General features: G+C 35.0%; 1 protein-coding gene across 1 annotated transcript in view; it reads left to right on the top strand.

Moving 5' to 3' along the window:
- Positions 1 to 15,060, top strand: part of LOC134528847 (uncharacterized) — a 217,637-nt gene that overhangs the window by 16,190 nt on the left and 186,387 nt on the right. The window contains exons 2-4 of the mRNA XM_063362514.1: positions 7,416 to 7,530; positions 9,885 to 9,955; positions 14,515 to 14,635. Coding sequence (XP_063218584.1) covers positions 9,920 to 9,955; positions 14,515 to 14,635 — 157 coding nt within the window. The 5' untranslated portion in view covers positions 7,416 to 7,530; positions 9,885 to 9,919. The remainder of the gene's footprint in view (positions 1 to 7,415; positions 7,531 to 9,884; positions 9,956 to 14,514; positions 14,636 to 15,060) is intronic.

The raw sequence follows: 15,060 nt of genomic DNA, 5'->3' as shown, positions 1-15,060 counted from the left end.
TATTAGCTGTCAATACTGATCTCACGAGGTTAGTGATTTGCTTATTCACGATTATTGGTGATCCGTACATCCTACTAGGGCAGTGAGGGACGAAGAGTAGGGGCATTAGTTTAAAGTTTTTTTTTGGGGTGGTGGGGGATAGGCGTGGTTAAATAGCGCGTCAATAGTGATTCCATGATATTGGACAGTGACGTACCAACGAGGAGCGACAGAGGTGGATTTAGGTAGCGTGGCCGTCTCTCACTGACTTATCACAGTAGGTACCTACCTATATCTAAATGAAAAAAAAAATCTAATACAGTTTAACAGAGTCACTGCATCAACGCTATTGTTAATTTTGCCCTTTCATATAAATGCGTGTTCTATCTGTGGCCCTTTGTAGTGAAGTACACGAGTACAACTGCTGATTAATAATAATGTAAACATTTTATTGGATTCTCTTTTATTTTTGTTTATGATATATAATATTACAGCTCTCTTTGGAAACAATATTTCTTACCCATATTTTAAGCATTCTTAAAGCAAGTTGCTACTATTATTTCAGTAACACGTTTTTTTATAAACATTTTACAACGTGCCATAGAATTTTTATTTTTACAGGTTTTGTGAGTTTCTCTCAAATTTTGATAGTTTAGCCAGTTTAATTTGTTTGGAGCTGTCGCAAAGAAATATAAAACTTTTAAATTGTTTTAAAATTTAAAAAAAAATTAATGGAACACATACTCTAGCTCTGAGACAATAAACCTGCCTCTAACCAGCATAATTCTGCAGCTTGGCTCAGTGAATGGATGTTAATGATGTTACTTTTTCCAGTTGATCCACAATAATTTATCGTAATATTTTACCTTCAGGCTAGACTCAAGTATTCTATTCGCAATCAAGTTTTTTTTTTCGTGAGAGTTCAGTGTTCGATGCTGAGGTCGGAGTCTTTTCTTCATTTTGTCCCAAGTAGGTCATTTTTTGGTTAACAATTGTTTCCCTTCATTAGGGTTGTTCGTAGCGTGTCAAGAGAATTATAGTCCAATCATATAAACAAACCATATGTAAAATATCCTGCACGGCTATTTTGCTTCAGAATGAATCCGGGAGATAATTCTGTCAACGATTTTTCAGAAAATTTCAAAAAGCATTTATTAATTATTGCTGTGAAACGCACACAGAGATAAAAATCTTCTGTACTTTTACAAAAGTTTCCTTTGGAAAACCAACTGCCAAGAAAAGGTTTGTTATACTCCAAGAAAGATATTGTAAATTTCAACACATGGCTATGGTTATTCTTGCATGTATTAAATACGTTTTAAGAGTTTACACTTAATTTTCTTACGAAAATTAGCTTATAATTTTATATTTTAATTGATGTGTTCTCCGAGCATGATTTTTGATACCATGGTATAGATAATTGAACATTCATTAATTCAAATTCATTTTGTTTTATTATGCTTTTTGATGTGCGCAGTTAATACTGGAAAGCCATTCAGGGAACGGTTTACAAATAACATTACCTATTGAAAGTACTGGGAAAACACAAAGCATAAATTCTCGGGAAAGAACCTGAACCCAGTATTACTGACTTGATGTAAGTTTTTGGACATACGCCATTGCTTAGCAATGGCGTATGTCCAAAAACTTACATCAAGTCATGCACTCCCATTGCACAAATCTTTTAAAGATAACACCAGTATTACTGCGAACACTATTTTGTAGTGATACAGTTATGTTCATGTAAATGTACAAATTTACAAAAATCACTAATTTTGGATTCATATTTCTGTTCCATTTACACAAAAATTTACAGTGCACTGACATTCAAGCCAGCAAGATTTCAGTTACTGAACTTTCAGTAAGTTTTGACAGTAACTCACAGATTAAGATAACGTTTTAACGAATTCAAGGAGTTTATTTGGGTGTTAAGTCTCGTTGTCTTCGATGTGATAAGACTTGGATGATGGGTGAAACGGCGAGAATGCATTGGTGGGGGAAATGGAGGAACTTCCAGAAAACAAACCTACTTACAGCAACAATGCTACTATTAAAACATATTGGCTTTCGAGATTGAACCAACGTTTCGTCCTGCATTGCAGCAGGCATCATCAGGGTTAAGAAATTAACAGACAGCCAGGGGTATTCAGGCTTCTCCGTAATGACTCAGGTGACAACCAATGAGGGGATCGCTTTCTTGCCACTGACTTCGGTGTCGGCCACTCATGTTGGGTATTATTCTTGTTGGCTCCGTTGGCCATTTGGATTTAGTCGCTGTATGGATTCTGTTCTCTTGATTTCTGTTTTGTTTGTATTTGCCGATGTTTTGCTCAGCTAGTAACCCTAATCTCTGTTGATGTTTTTTGGCCTAACATGATTGGCCGACACAGAATACTTGAATAGCCTATGTAGCGTGGTTTTTTTTATGAGTTACTGAAAGTGATATGAATTAACTTTTATAGCTTCGCAAGCATGATTTTTTATGGTTCTACTGTATCCTACAAATATTTATATTTGTGCTATGGAAGCACTTGTTGCGGAGAACTATAAATAGTTGGGAAACGGTTGAAGAAATTAGAGGCAGGGGTTTTAACATCAGTTTATTAGGAATGAATACAATTTGTAGGTTTGTAAACAATATAACAATTAATAAGTAGTGCTTCGATATTTCAGTGAGCGAAATGTCTCCCCAAGGATTCTGAGTAAGCTCCCACTGTGAACACAGATAACTAAAATTACTGCCACTGCAAATAACACTCTATGAACATACCCTGAAGTATGATTTGTCCTTATTACGTCAACGACTATAGTTTTCAATTTGTGAGAAACGAAATGGCGAAACAAAATATTAAGATTGTTATGACTGATCAACTTTCTCTTAAAAGGCCTTAACCCGCAAATGAGGATAACAGAAATGTGATTTACTAAAATGAATAGGGAAAAGATTAAACAAGACAATTACAGTGTATATATATGTATATATAAATACACCTAACTATAACTAAATGACTCGCTCGGGGCTCACATCTTCTGTATATCGTTAACGCTGGTGTACTGCGCGTTACTACCGCCCTGTCTCTAGGGCATAGGTCTTTAGGGCATAGGTCTCTAGGGCATAGGTCTCTAGGGCATAGGTCTTTAGGGCATAGGTCTGTAGGGCATAGGTCTGTAGGGCATAGGTCTGTAGGGCATAGGTCTGTAGGGCATAGGTCTGTAGGGCATAGGTCTCTAGGGCATAAATCTCTGGGGCATAGGTCTCTAGGGCATAGGTCTGTAGGGCATAGGTCTCTAGGGCATAGGTCTCTAGGTCACTCACCTCTTTTGTTAGTCCCGACGTCTTCTACGTCCCAGCGGGAGGCCGACGATGAACCCCTGGTGGGGCTTCGTCCGCTAACAGTTTCACCGGGTCCTCAGCCTCACGGTGGCGGAACTCGGGCAGGGAAACGTCAGCCATGTCTTCGCTTCGGGAGTGGCGGGTTCGGGACCCGGCGAAACTCGTCCAGGGGCTCGGTTCCTCGCTCGTCGTAACAGAGGCTAGCCTCGGGCCTAGCACGCCTTTGTGAATCCGTGTGGTCCGGGTCTCCGATATGACGTCACACCCCCGGGATCTTATCACTCGGCTCGCCCAGAACAAGGGCTGCGCAGCCGAGTATGTGCTGCTCCCAACAGGGCCACCAGAGTCCATCCTGGTTGCCCTTCCTCCAGGTGACGAAGTCCTCCGGTACCGACTGTGTGGTTGGTGTTGCCCGTCAGCGGGCAGCATGACTGCCCACGTCAGCCAATGGTGTCGCAGCCGGGTATGCACTCTCCTGCTCCCTCCAACCATGTCCGACGTCTGACGTGGGGCCTCCACACTGCGTCTCGGGAGTGATTCATTGACTCACGTTCAGTCTGAGCGTTCCGACAATCGCCTGGCGAGGCACTGCGCTTGGATTCACCGGGTCTAGCTCAGGATAGCTGTTTGTCAAGGGAGTGATTCACTGACTCACGGTTCGTCTGGGCGTTTCGAAAATCGTATGGCGAGGAACGGCGTTCGGATTCACTAGGTCTCCCTCAGGGTAGCTGTTTGTCATGGGAGTGATTCACTGACTCACGGTCAGTCTGGGCGTTTCGACAATCGCCTGGCGAGGAACGGCGCTCGGATTCACTAGGTCTCCCTCAGGGTAGCTGTTTGTCATGGGAGTGATTCACTGACTCACGGTCAGTCTGGGCGTTTCGACAATCGCCTGGCGAGGAACTGCGCTCGGATTTACTAGGTATCGCTCAGGGTAGCTGTTTGTCAAGGGAGTGATTCACTGACTCACGGAACGTCTGGGCGTTTAGACTATCACCTGGCGAGGCACTGCGCTCGGATTCACTAGGTCTCGCTCAGGTTAGCTGTTGTCATTTGTTGTCAAGAGAGTGATTCACTGACTCACGGTCCGTCTGGACGATTCGTCAACCGCCTGGCGAGGCACTGCGCTCGGATTCACTTGTTCTCGCTCACGGTAACTGTGTGCCTTAAAAAAATGTTACCGAGTGGTGACACTGATCGGTAACTTAGTTACACTATAACTTCTATAAACACTATCTATTTTGTACTATTATGGTCGGGAAAAAATTTTCTTACAAGAGGTAGTAATGTTCTGACAACTCAAATTTCAATCTTACAGAAGGAGGAAGTCTCTTCTCACCAGACCAAAAGCAACGTGAGTGAAAACAGTATTCAGTTCATTTTAATTCTGCCAGTTTGCATTAAAGTTCTATATCCATACATTTCTAATTCTCGTTGATATCTGGGTTGAAATTCACAGCCCTATATGTACATTTGAGCAATTTTCTACTCGTCAGTATTAGATTATTTCCAAAAATTAATATTAATGTGTCCAAAAAATTGTAATTTTTTTAAAATGAAACAGATATATTTATGTGAAATAACAGATTCGGATTATTATCATAGCATTTATGCTTTGTGTTGTCCCAGAACCTCCAGTAGTTAGAGTTATTTGTAAGCCGTGCCCTGAATAGCTTTCCAGTATTGAAACGCACATAAATAGGCATTATAATATAAAATTAAGACCATATTTAAATATTGGATTATCTTTTATATGGTTTGAAAAAATTATGCTTGAAAGGAATATCAATTAAAATATAACACTATGCACCAATTTTCGTGCAAAATACTCAGCATTATCTCGGAAAATTTAATAAAGTTATTATCAAACCATCATCAAATTGAAGAAATTAAACTGTTGTTAGTCCGACCCGATGAGGTAAAGATAATTTACATGTATTTGTTCGCTATAACTTCAGTGTTGACATTAATCAAGATGGATATATCCCGTAAAAATGCAGTGAATTAGTTTAGTAGAAAACATGTATTTGCAAGGGAAAAAATATTTCAGCTAGAGCTAAAAGGTTATATAACGAATACAAGTTTTAAAACTTATAATTTTTGTAAAATATATAAATATCTTAACATAACCTTAATATCTTAAATAGTGGCAAGGCTTTTTTACATTAGAAAGAGAGTTTTGTGTACGCTAAGAAAATGGAAGCAATCATATTATTAAATGCTTTAGTTTGGATGCAAATATTTACAAAGCAATGACCACAAAACTATTTAGTTACCAACTTAATAATTTTGTATTAAAAACAAAGGGATCTGAGCCAACCTTAATAAAAAATATTCCAATTGGTTTTAGTATACAAAGAACATTTTATTTCCGTCTCTCAACAGTTGAAAAAAAAAAACAGTTATCGTTAATAATTTATTAAGCATTAGTAATGTTTTTTTTTTTAGAAATTTTTAATTTATCTTTTCAAATTTCTCTCTTCTAAAATTTCTCTGAGTACTATGATGTTTGAAATGACTCTGATGAGCTGCAATATTTCGAACAAATTTGGGATTCCGTCGTTAATGTTTTTTAAAATAATCACTATCTAAAAGTGATCAACAATTCTTTACGCTCTGAGTGAGTCTGAAAGTAAGACGGGACACTGGAGGATAAAGGGGGGGACAGAAGATAACAGAGAACATCCGCTGACTCACGGCTACATCGGCCACGTTTCTACTTGCTGAAAAAAAGCTGATCCAACAGGGAATCGAGCTCATGTCCTGTGGCGGGGACAAGTGATCTGAATACTCAGTCAGAGTGTTCTTCCTTAATTGTCCCACCTTCAGTTTTAAATTGGCCAAGACTGGGTTACCGCTAGTTTTAAAGAACGCAACTAAAAAAAAAAATGGTTTTGGAACTGCTGATAGCACCCACTCATTTGATTCTAAAAAAAAATAATCATAAATGTCGTACTCAAATTCCAATTCATTCAAAGAATTTAATCGTGAAATTCTTAATTACTTTTAAAGCTTAAAACTCGACCAATTAGCAGGTTTTTCGGTTATTTGCATTTAACCACGTGAAAAAGACTACACAAAAATACTATCATGAAGAAATTGACACTTTTTTAAAAAATTCGAATTGATTTAAAATTCTTAAAACGGTGGAAAAGTAACTTATTCGATAACCCTATTTTATTCATGGTAAAAATACTGTATAAACACTTGTATTTAAAAACCATTTCTGTGAATTTGAATGTGGTTATTTTATTTCATTAAAAATAGCAAAAAGAAGACATAAAATTTTTAATGTATTTATATAATTTTACTAATATTAAATGATTTTAAAATTTTAGTTTTGATAATATTTTAGTGATATTTTTAATATTTTTTATATTGTTTGAAAGAAAAAAGAAAATAACTTAAGTGCAATTTTCTTCTACATTGCTGAGTGAAGCAGTTTTCACGTTACGAAAAATTGAGTAGGCCTACGTACTCTGTCCATTGCGACAAACACGAGCGAAAACGTAATCACTGTGTTGTATGATCTCACGGAGCCAAAAATTACTTAAGTCCAGAAACATTTTTGAACTAGAATAATATTCGTTGTGAGAAAAATTAATTTTTTTTTTAATTTTATGAGATTACTTCATGTCATGATTATCTGAAGAAAGTCTGAGAAAGTTTTAAAATTATTCAGACCATATTTTAATTGTTAAGGGATAGCTTTAAGCATGTATTCATCTCAGTCCAGAAAGTCGGGGGCATATTTGGGAAATTTACCTCTTTCATGAGTGACGAGGGTTCATGGTAACACACAGTAATAAACAAAAGAAGAATATCATTTAGTTTTTAAATCTGATGATTATTTACAATTATTCTCTTACTATAACTCCTTATTTCTTATTAAGTTTTTTCACGTAATGGAAGTGAGAGATTTTCCACCTCCCTTCCATCACAAGGCTTGATTTACCATGAATGACTTCGTTTATCAAATTGAAGATTCAAGGTTACTAAAATAGATATGGTGCATTGTCATTTAATGATGACTCACATGTCTCATATACGAATGTAAAATCCCTGAAATGACCTAGTTTCGTGAAATGTTTCTTATGAACAGGAGGAGCTGTTGGAAGCCTGCCGCCTATTGGAATTGCTGGGTCCAGAGTTATGGGAGGTTGCTGTCGCGGCAACCACAGCTGCTGAAACAGCGACACTACCAAGTCTGCCGAAAAGTATGTCGAGATTTCAGTTTTGCTTTACGTACATTTCAAGTGAAAATAGTTAATTTGATTTTAAGAGCCATTCATTATATTAATGTTATCAATACAACCCTCATTCCCAACCCCTCTTTCTAACTACTACCTATTCTGTTGGAATTCATACTAAGATGTCTGACCATATTTCAGTTTAGATAATTTGTCTGACTTTTTTTTGTACAATCTAAATACTCGTACTTTTGCACATAGAAACATATAAATCTTTTGTTTAAACGACGTAACCTTCCCTGATATTGTCATGCCATTAAAAATATTTGGTTATAAAGTGTATTACACTTGTAGATATTTTTTCAAAGATATATTTTCTTTAAAAAACCAAAGGTAATGATTATGAATTACAAAAAAAGTTTTCTCAATCAAATCATCACCAAAAATCACTCTAAATAATAATTAAATATGTTTGTTCTACCTTCTTTTAATATATTTTGATACTTTTGACACTTTTTTAGCAAGTACTAAATTGCATTTTGTTTAAATTATGTGTTATCCATTTTTAAAAGCATAAGTGTTTATTGAAACAAATCCGTGATAAATCATAAAAATGAATAACATTTAAGAGAAATAGCTTTATTAAAAATATTTATTTGAGTAGCTTTATGAACCCCATTAAAAATAACTTCACATATTATACATATTATTGTCACATTAGAACTCTTTTACAAAATAAATTTCTAGCTATCTGTTAAATCTTTTAAAACAACTGGTAAATTGTTTTGTTTTAAATGTAAACAACAAATTTTAATTTGATTAGCTATTGATTATCCTTTAGAAATCATGCCTATCTTATGTAATTTAGAAAACATCTAATACTTATGTATTTTTGTTAATTGAAGGGTAGAAAGATATACATAGGTACATCTACACATAATTAATTTATTATAAACATTTTGTTTATTTATTTCACATTTACAAATTTAAGTTATGTTTTGATATATTTAAGTTTTTTTTTTACAATTTAAAAAAAGAAAATATTTGTCACCTAAAAAAAAAAAGGTTTCTTTCACAGTTAAGATAACAGTTGTCACAGGTCAGATGCGTGACTTTAATGGCTAAACTGGAGCATATTCAATCAATTTATTACAAAATAAAGGTCAAAAACCAGAATTAAACAAAGTAAGCTGTAATAATTGAAAATGGGTATTTATAATACTATTAACATTGTAGTTTTTTGATTTCATTCGAATGTTAGGGCCGTTTGGTGATCGTTTTGTGTTGTATTCCTTGAAGTAAAGGTGTGTGAAATTTCTATGTGTAGAGTGCTACGTGTTGTTTTCAACAGCTTGTTTTTTTGACAGATGCATTATATAAATGTATTTTGAAACATTGCTAGCAGCGGGCAAAAAATCTTTATCACAATTATTAATTTAACATGCTTATTACTTTTCTCAAGTTCTGCACACACAAGTATGACCTCAAGGCCATGTATTATTTGTCATATAATTGCATTGGATTTTGCGTAAAAATTATTTGAAAATTGTCATTAATATTTTTGCAGAATTTTTCTATTCCCTTACATTTTTCACATGTTTTGGCCCGTATCTATTCTTGCTGCAGTTGATTTATAAAATCATAAGTTTTCTCCTGAAATTTTTATTTCTGTTTCTTTATTCACACTTCTAATGTTAGTTTACGGATCGTCAAGAAAACAGAAAAGTAAAGCGTGCGTGGAGTGATGTATTTTCTTACAATTTAGCCTATTAATAAATGTAAGTGATTTTACTTATGTACCTACTATTAAACAGAAAATGGTGAACGTATTCTTTTATATTATAAAAATACTAGTCAAAATTCATCTAAAAATAACGAGTGTCAAATATACTATTTATAAACCTACTTTCTTAAAGTTTTTAAAAGAAATGATTTTTTTCAGAAATGTAATAACTTTGTATTGTTGCGTGAAAAGAAAAGCAAGTGTACTACAATAATATTTGCTCAAAAATTGTAACCTAGCTTGTAGGAAATAAATATACATCAAATATCTTTTCACATTTATGTAAGTGCACATTCAGCTCATTCAGACATTCGAATGTCTTGAACCTTTAGTCTCCTAAAAGGTGTGCGTGCAAGTTACTGAAACCAAACTCAAGATTTGTTTATTACGCACCTTGAAAGACTATTGGAAATAGTACATTGGTTTCCTTAGAAAACCAATGCTGTGGTACATCCACTTTAACGCTTCAACTCAGAAGGGTGGGATGCTGAAGACATTTGCATTACTACATGGCTCACACAACCTGAATTTCTTTCTAAAAACTGATGTTTGATAGTAAAATGTAATAACGTTATAAATTGTGTTCTTTTTGCAACAGCTTGCAAGGAAAAACCAGAAAACTGAATCGTACAGATGGAGAAAGACGATCCTCAAAAGGCCCTACGCGAGGTAAGTGAAAACAGTCTTCGGTTCATAGAAACACAGCCATCTCGCCTAAAAGTCAGAGATCATAACCTGTCTACTTTTCATTTAGCTCCAGGTTAAATTTACAGCCCATTGTATAACACCCGAACAATGATTGTGTTTCAGTGATTGGTTTATTCACGAATATACGTGTTGTTTGATTCATTACTGGCGATTGTCAGTACAGGCGGCGCCACTGTGACGACAGCCGTGACGTCACTTTGCTTGTTAATGTAGCGTGATTAGAAGATGGTTTGCCATTGCCTTCCGCGGGATGATGGTGACAGGGACATCACAACCAGCCATTCCTGACCCCAGGCAAGGCTTGCCAACTGCCTCCCCAGTCGGGACTCGAACCCGGGTCCCTTGACACGCTAGCCACTGGCCCCAGAGCCCGGACGATTCATTATTAGCTAAGTTTTAATTGTTACACTCTAGTGGAGAGAGTGTCAAATTTACTCTTTTATAATCATAGTAAGGGCAAAGAAATTCAAGCTATTTTGTACATTTAAACTATTTTGTTTCAATGACAACTATTATACTCACATTTACTAATTAATTTTTTTTTCTCAAGCTTTTTAATGCGTTGGTAATTTGGTTCGTGATTGCTTAAAAGCTACAGTAGAAATTAGGTTTCGGCATTATCGCTAAAAATAAAACTACAATAGTAAAGGACCTTGGCATTAAATATATGATTTAAAGAACATTTTCAGGCTCTATTTAGAATACTACTCAAGTTCTACTATCAAACCCTTTACAAAGAGAAGATAACTAGTTATCAAACTTGAGTGAATAAAATTAAAAAAAATCTCTCAAATAAAATGTTCATTCTAAATTTTGATTCTAAAAAAATGGTGTGAAACGTAGAGTAACGGTCAAATTATTAGGGATAAATGAACTAATTTGTATTATCTTTGACGTTATTATATTTAACAGTAACAGGTACATGACATCGAAACAATATTTTTTAAGTGTTTGTTACCAGTAAATATTTTGTAGTTAAAGCAATATGTTTTTAATAGTTCCACAAAGCTAATATTAATCAAGTTTTTTTTTTATAAAAATCCAAGTTTACTGACCCTTATTTGTTTTACAAAATAATATACATATATTTAACATTTATCTGAAGCATTATAATATGGTGGGGTAGTATAGAATAAATTTAATAACTGTCGTCAACCTCGTCATATAATTGATAACAATGACTACAAAGAAAAACTTTATGTTTAATAAAGTTAGCTGCTTAACTTAATTTTGTAAGGAATTAATTCTTGTGGCTCCATTTATATCATTTTTAGGAAATATTTTTTACTCAATCAGCACTTTAAATAATTAAGATGTGGTGCATAATATTTTTACAAATTCTTCATTCGCCTACTTAAAGCAAACACATTAAATTATATCACCATCATTTATTTTATTGTGTTATAAAGATAAGAATTATAGGTTGGATTAATTCAGGCAATAGGCCCAAAACTACTAATGGTTAGGGACCGGAAAAATTTTCGGGTTGAATGACCTGTAGGATGAACTCCATAGTTCTGCGTACACTCGGTCAAATGTCACTCACTCATTGGCTGCTGTCTTGTGAGACGTCCCAACGTAGCAGCCTGTGATTCGATACAGCTTTGGTCGAGTGTTTCTCATTGGCCCAGAGTCATCCAGGTGAGTTGTGAGCCAATACCAGAGGCAGCACTATGGTATAACTATTTGTATTTTAGCCTACCGTGTAATGAATTCGCGAATTTTTCCGGTCTCTACTAATGGTATGGACGGGGGTAACTCAAACAATCCACCGGGTACGAGGCAAGCCCGCCACTTTATCTCATACAAATGTCAAGGGTTGAACCCGTCGAGAATCGAATCCGCGTTGCTTTATTGGATTGAGAGAAATCTGAATACTTGAACACTGTGGCCTCTAAATGTCCCAAACTAAGTTTATAATCGTTTAACTTGTATTCACCGCTGACAGCAAAGAACACCAGCACTAAAATAAATTATATATTGCCCTGCTGATAGTAACCACTCATTTTAATTTGTTTAAAAGTTCATTGGCATCATACTGATGTCCCGATTCATTCACCACATAATGAAAATGCAAATTACTATCTCTTCAAATGATGATTGACCGATAAAGTCAAATATTTATTTTTGTATTTACCTTAAACCTCTGTTCTAAATACTACTACCTATCCATTTAATATTTCCCCTGTGTATAAAACATAATGTTATGATCAATTTTAAATGAGAAAAAAAGCACAGCCACTAGCTATTTAATTCAAGGAGAAAGTTTATACATCACCGGCTTAAATCAGTTACTTTCCGTTTGTTTTGGTGAGATAAACATGGACGCCACAACCACTTATTTTTTAGGGGAACATCCATTCATTTTAATTTTTAAATATTCCAAGTTCAAAACAATTTTTTATACTTTATGTCGAACAGTGCAAATATGAATAGTTACTTACAAAATATTTATGATAGCAAAAAAAAAATTTCAAAGCCAGGTTATTTCATCCTATATTTAAAAGTATAATGCTTCTATACAATTTACTGTAGACAAATATATTTAGTTGGTAAATGCTTTAAGTTACGAATGGAGCATGTAATGTACCATCATTACTTGTATCAGTATTTGCAAAACTTCTTATCTAGTAAATGTACACTCTTTGTTAGTACACATACATAATTTTTTAAAGAATTTTCTACAAGTAATACAGTTTTCTATAAATACACATTTTCTCGATTTTAACAGCTTGAGATGAACGTGCCGTCCATTTAACATTCAATTCATTCGTCACTATGGGTCGTACGAGTCACAACGTATACGAGTAAAGTGGTCTTAGTATATCTTTTCATTGAGGCCTATTTCAACTTTCTCACATAAAAATACCTTTGTTCGCATTACCCTAAACATTAAGTGGGTCGTTCATGCTTTTGTTCACTTTAATTAATAAAAAGAGGCATTGACAATGAGCTAATAAAGTGAAATTTTATTTATGACGCCTGTCAACAAAGAATAATTTTAAATTTTGATTGTGAATAAATTTCTTTTCACACAACAAACATTAACAAGGTTGTTGTAGATCTTGAGAGCGTATCAAATCAACTCATAATTATTATCCGCGCAAATAAATTTAAGCGGGGCAAAGTCTGACCTAATTAGGTAAACAAAATTTCCATGTTAATTTCAAAATTATTTCCATTTTTTTTCCACATTTAATTAAACATTAAACTCATTGTCACATTTAGGTCAAAATGGTTAACTGAATATGTGAATGTATTTTTGGTTATTTACATCAAACTTTATACCATAATTAATACTTTCTTCAATCCGGTTTTTAAATTGAATTTTTTAATGTTATGAAACTTTAAAACATAATAACAATTCCTATGTACGTTGTGTTTTTAAATTTTAAAAAAGTATGAATACATCACCAGTTTAAATGTAACCACTTGTTAAAAAAAATAAATATTAATCTTTTTTGATTGGGAAAAATGTCAAGATAGGATTTAGAAAACATTATACACCCTTTCAACTTAAGTATTCTATTATTTGAATGAAAAAAAATTAATGACATGTTGAGAAAATAAGTCTTCAGGTGTCAGAACTGTATTCTCTGTACCATACAATCGCAGGGGCTTTCAAAGTTACATGCCCACACAGAGCCAAATAATACTTCAAGCACAGAGAACTATTTTAAAACAAAAAAAAATTGATGCTTAGGTTATTTTATTCCGTCAGATTTTGTATTGCAGTAGTTCGATATCATGATTGTATTATGTGGCATTCTAAAGTTCAGACACCATTATATTATTGTTGATGGATAATAACTAGAGACCTGCCAAATTCGCGGATTCATTGACCTCTAGGATAGACTCCACAGTCCTTTAAATACTCGCGGAAATGGCACCTGTTCATTGGCTACTGACGCGTGAGACGTCTCAAATAGGCTGTCCGTAATTCGGCAATTTCTTGGTTTAGTGTTTCCCATTGGCTCACAGTTCCCCGGATAAAATGTGGGCCAATCGCAGAAGCGGTACGAAGGTATAGTTGTTTTGATGCTAGCCTATCACGAAATGAATCCGCGAATTTTGCATGCCTCTAATAATAAAATAACGTTTATTCAAATACATATAGTGTTTCGCAAAATCAAACAATGTATTGTCATTTGGGTGTAAATCACATACCTGAACATATGTTATGTATAGAGACCCGTGAATTTCGCGGATTCAATGACCTCCAGGATGAACTCCAATATCCTCTACACACTCGGGCAAATGCCAACTATTCATTGGCTGTTGACTTGTGAGTATTCTCGACTGGGTGGCCTGTGATTCGACATTTCTATGAGTGAGGGTCTCTAATTGGCCCTGAGTCCTCCAGATTAACAGAGAACCAATGACAGAAGCAGCACTACGGTATAATTATTTGAATTTTAGCATAACACGAAATGAATCCGCGAAATTCACGGGTCTCTAGTTATGTAAGATTGTCACAACACTGAAATGACACAGTTTCGTGAAATTTTTCTTACGGACAGTTGCACGTGGTGGTGATCAAGCAGAAGAGGGACGTGAAGGATCCAGACCCAGGTACTGCTGAGGATGTAACTACAGCTGCTGAAACAGCAACAGTCCCTAAAGATCCAGAACTGCCATCAAGTAAGTCAAGTGGTTATTATTAGGGACACCTGTATTTCGCGATTTCATTTCATGTCAAGGTATTTCACAAAACACTGGTGCTTTTTCTAAGAGTCATGGCAAATTGTGAGGGTGCAGTAGTACGGTGACCACATTCTCATCGGCCCCGTCAAGAGCGGGACGACACCTCTCACCGACCTCAGCCAATAACAACAGGAGAAAAGCTACAGTATTTTGTGAAATACCTTGACATGAAATGAAATCGCGAAATACAGGTGTCCCTAGTTATTATTGCATTATGTGTAGTTCAATTGTAACTATTCAAATACCGTGGACAACATTCATTTTGTTGGAGTGAGTTTACTACCACAACCCTAACTACTTTTTTGATTGCTACCATCCCTGCCGGAATTCTTATTAAGAAGTCTAGACCAATCACTAAAAAA

Source organism: Bacillus rossius, chromosome 2 (genome assembly GCF_032445375.1).
Source record: "Bacillus rossius redtenbacheri isolate Brsri chromosome 2, Brsri_v3, whole genome shotgun sequence".
Classification (NCBI taxonomy): domain Eukaryota; kingdom Metazoa; phylum Arthropoda; class Insecta; order Phasmatodea; family Bacillidae; genus Bacillus; species Bacillus rossius.
This window is presented reverse-complemented; position numbering and strand designations above follow the sequence as displayed.